Source organism: Mesitornis unicolor, unplaced genomic scaffold (genome assembly GCF_000695765.1).
Source record: "Mesitornis unicolor isolate BGI_N332 unplaced genomic scaffold, ASM69576v1 scaffold21961, whole genome shotgun sequence".
Lineage (NCBI taxonomy): Eukaryota > Metazoa > Chordata > Aves > Mesitornithiformes > Mesitornithidae > Mesitornis > Mesitornis unicolor.
The window spans coordinates 4,101-6,277 of record NW_010163400.1 but is presented as its reverse complement, the minus strand read 5'-3'; the positions used below and the strand labels follow the sequence as shown (position 1 = coordinate 6,277).

Sequence of the window (2,177 nt, the reverse complement as noted above, 5' to 3'; positions counted from 1 at the left end):
AGGAATGCGAGTGGTAATGTATATATTCATAACAGCAGCCTTCGTTCTCACCGTCTTAGGGAATCTGGCCATAATCGTTTCCATCTCATATTTCAAGCAGCTTCATTCTCCAACCAATTTCCTCATCCTATCCATGGCCATCACAGATTTCCTGCTGGGCTTTGCCATCCTGCCCTACAGCATGGTGAGGTCTGTGGAGAACTGCTGGTATTTTGGGATGACATTCTGCAAAGTTCATTACAGTTTCGACCTGATGCTCTGCTTAGCTTCCATTTTCCACCTTTGTTCCACTGCCATGGACCGGTTTTACGCAATCTGCCACCCCCTGCATTACAGCAGCACCATGACTGTCTCAGCCATAAAACAAATCATAGCTGTGTGCTGGTCAGTGCCTGCTGCTTTTGCTTTTGGTGTGGTTTTCTCAGAAGCTCACACTGCTGGAATTGAAGGCTATGAAATGTTGGTTAAATGCTCGAGTTTGTGCCCTATTGTGTTCAACAAACTGTGGGGGGCTGTTTTATTTATGATTGGTTTATTTGCTCCTGCCTGTATTATGATAGGGATTTATGTTAAAATTTTTACAGTCTCCCAAAGACACACATGTGAGTTGAGCCAGGCACACAGGCACACAAAAGGCAATAAGAAAAATGAGCTTTCTAAGAATAAAGACAGGAAAGCTGCCAAGACTTTGAGTATAGTCATGCTGGGTTTCTTAATATGTTGGTTTCCTTGTTTTTTCACAATCTTAATTGATCCATTTTTAAATTTCTCTACTCCTTCATCTTTAGTTGATGCTTTAAACTGGCTTGGGTATTTAAATTCTTTCTGCAATCCATTAATATATGGCTTTTTCTATCCATGGTTTCGGAAAACATCTAAATATATCTTAAAAGGCAAAATATTTAACCTGCATTTTCATACATTAAAACTTCTATCTGAAGATCAGTTGAAGTAACAAATTCTGCTACTGATGGCAGCTCTAGAAATGAAGAAGAAACAGTGGATTACTGGATATTCATGGTTCAATAAAAGCCTGAAATGTACAATATTAATTTTATGACTCAGCCCTGTATAATTATCTCATCAAATATTTCTCCAGTAAAATAAGACTAATTTTATATATTTATTTACCACTTGTGTTCACTTTTAATACCTTGACAGTGTTTCAGAAGTTTAAGCTTTCCTGGAGTCTCCTAATGTGTTGGTGGTTTTTTTTTTTTAAATTTCAGAAAGTATTTCCATACTGTCCATAAACTCAATATTTCACCTAATCTTGCATCCATGCAGCTAATCTTTCTTGAAGTTCACCATCAATAATCTCCAATATTGATTACATCCCGGGGTAATATGGTGACAGTCTTTGTCACCCTTTTGTAGCTGGGGCATTAGCAGGTGTACAGAGTCTGCTGTTATTCACAAGCAAATAGAACTTGAGTGTAATTTTGCCTTGAAGTTGATCTTTTCTCCTGAAAACAATAGAATCAGGTTTTCCATCCTTATTCTACATGTGCCTTGTGCTCAAGGAGGAGTGTTCAGGAACAAGAGTACTGCTTACACTCAGGTCTATGCTTGTCCTTTCTTTGTTTAGATACCAGGCTCCAGATGTCATAAAATACTCTTGCTGACAACCCATGCCATATTCACCTCACCAAGTTTGAACACTGAAGCCTCTAACTGAGGTCTTTGCCATGCCGAGCTCCCACTGAAGTCAGTAAGAGTCAGTGTCAGTCACATCAGTAAACTACATGTTTAAAATAAGGTTGGCTGAGTTGTTGTTGTTATTGAACACAGCTACTGCAGTCTTTCTCTTGTGAATTATATCTCTGACTTACCTTTCGTGATATGCATAAATACATATTCTACCCATATTAAAGTCTGACTACCAAAAAGCGACCCACATGTTTATTTACTTCTTGACTTATTGCATCTATTATAGTATGGCATACTAGTGATAGTGGCTCATTTTTTTTGCTGAAAACTTTTTAATGGATCCATGATAACATGAACATGCTCTATTTTGGACCTGGAGAAACACAGTTACACCCAAACCCTGAAACACTTGAGACACCATGGAGATGGAAGGTCATAGACCTGTCTGGGGTGGTGTGTAAGGTTCTAATCTTTCATAAAGGAAAACAGACAGCCCAGAGGGTACCATTTGGGATGCTATCTCCTTT

The 2,177-nt window shown here is 38.6% G+C and overlaps 1 protein-coding gene across 1 annotated transcript; it reads left to right on the top strand.

Annotated features, from left to right (window-relative positions):
• The first annotated feature begins 4 nt into the window (after nt 1-4).
• TAAR2 (trace amine associated receptor 2) lies at nt 5-955 on the top strand. Its single transcript, XM_010193964.1, has one exon. It carries the CDS (start codon nt 5-7, stop codon nt 953-955), a length of 951 nt encoding a protein of 316 aa, XP_010192266.1.
• The last annotated feature ends 1,222 nt before the right edge of the window (nt 956-2,177 follow it).

What these genes read in the sequence shown, in the direction of transcription:
- TAAR2 (XM_010193964.1), top strand. Translation starts at nt 5, where the DNA reads ATGCGAGTGGTAATGTATATATTCATAACAGCAGCCTTCGTTCTCACC.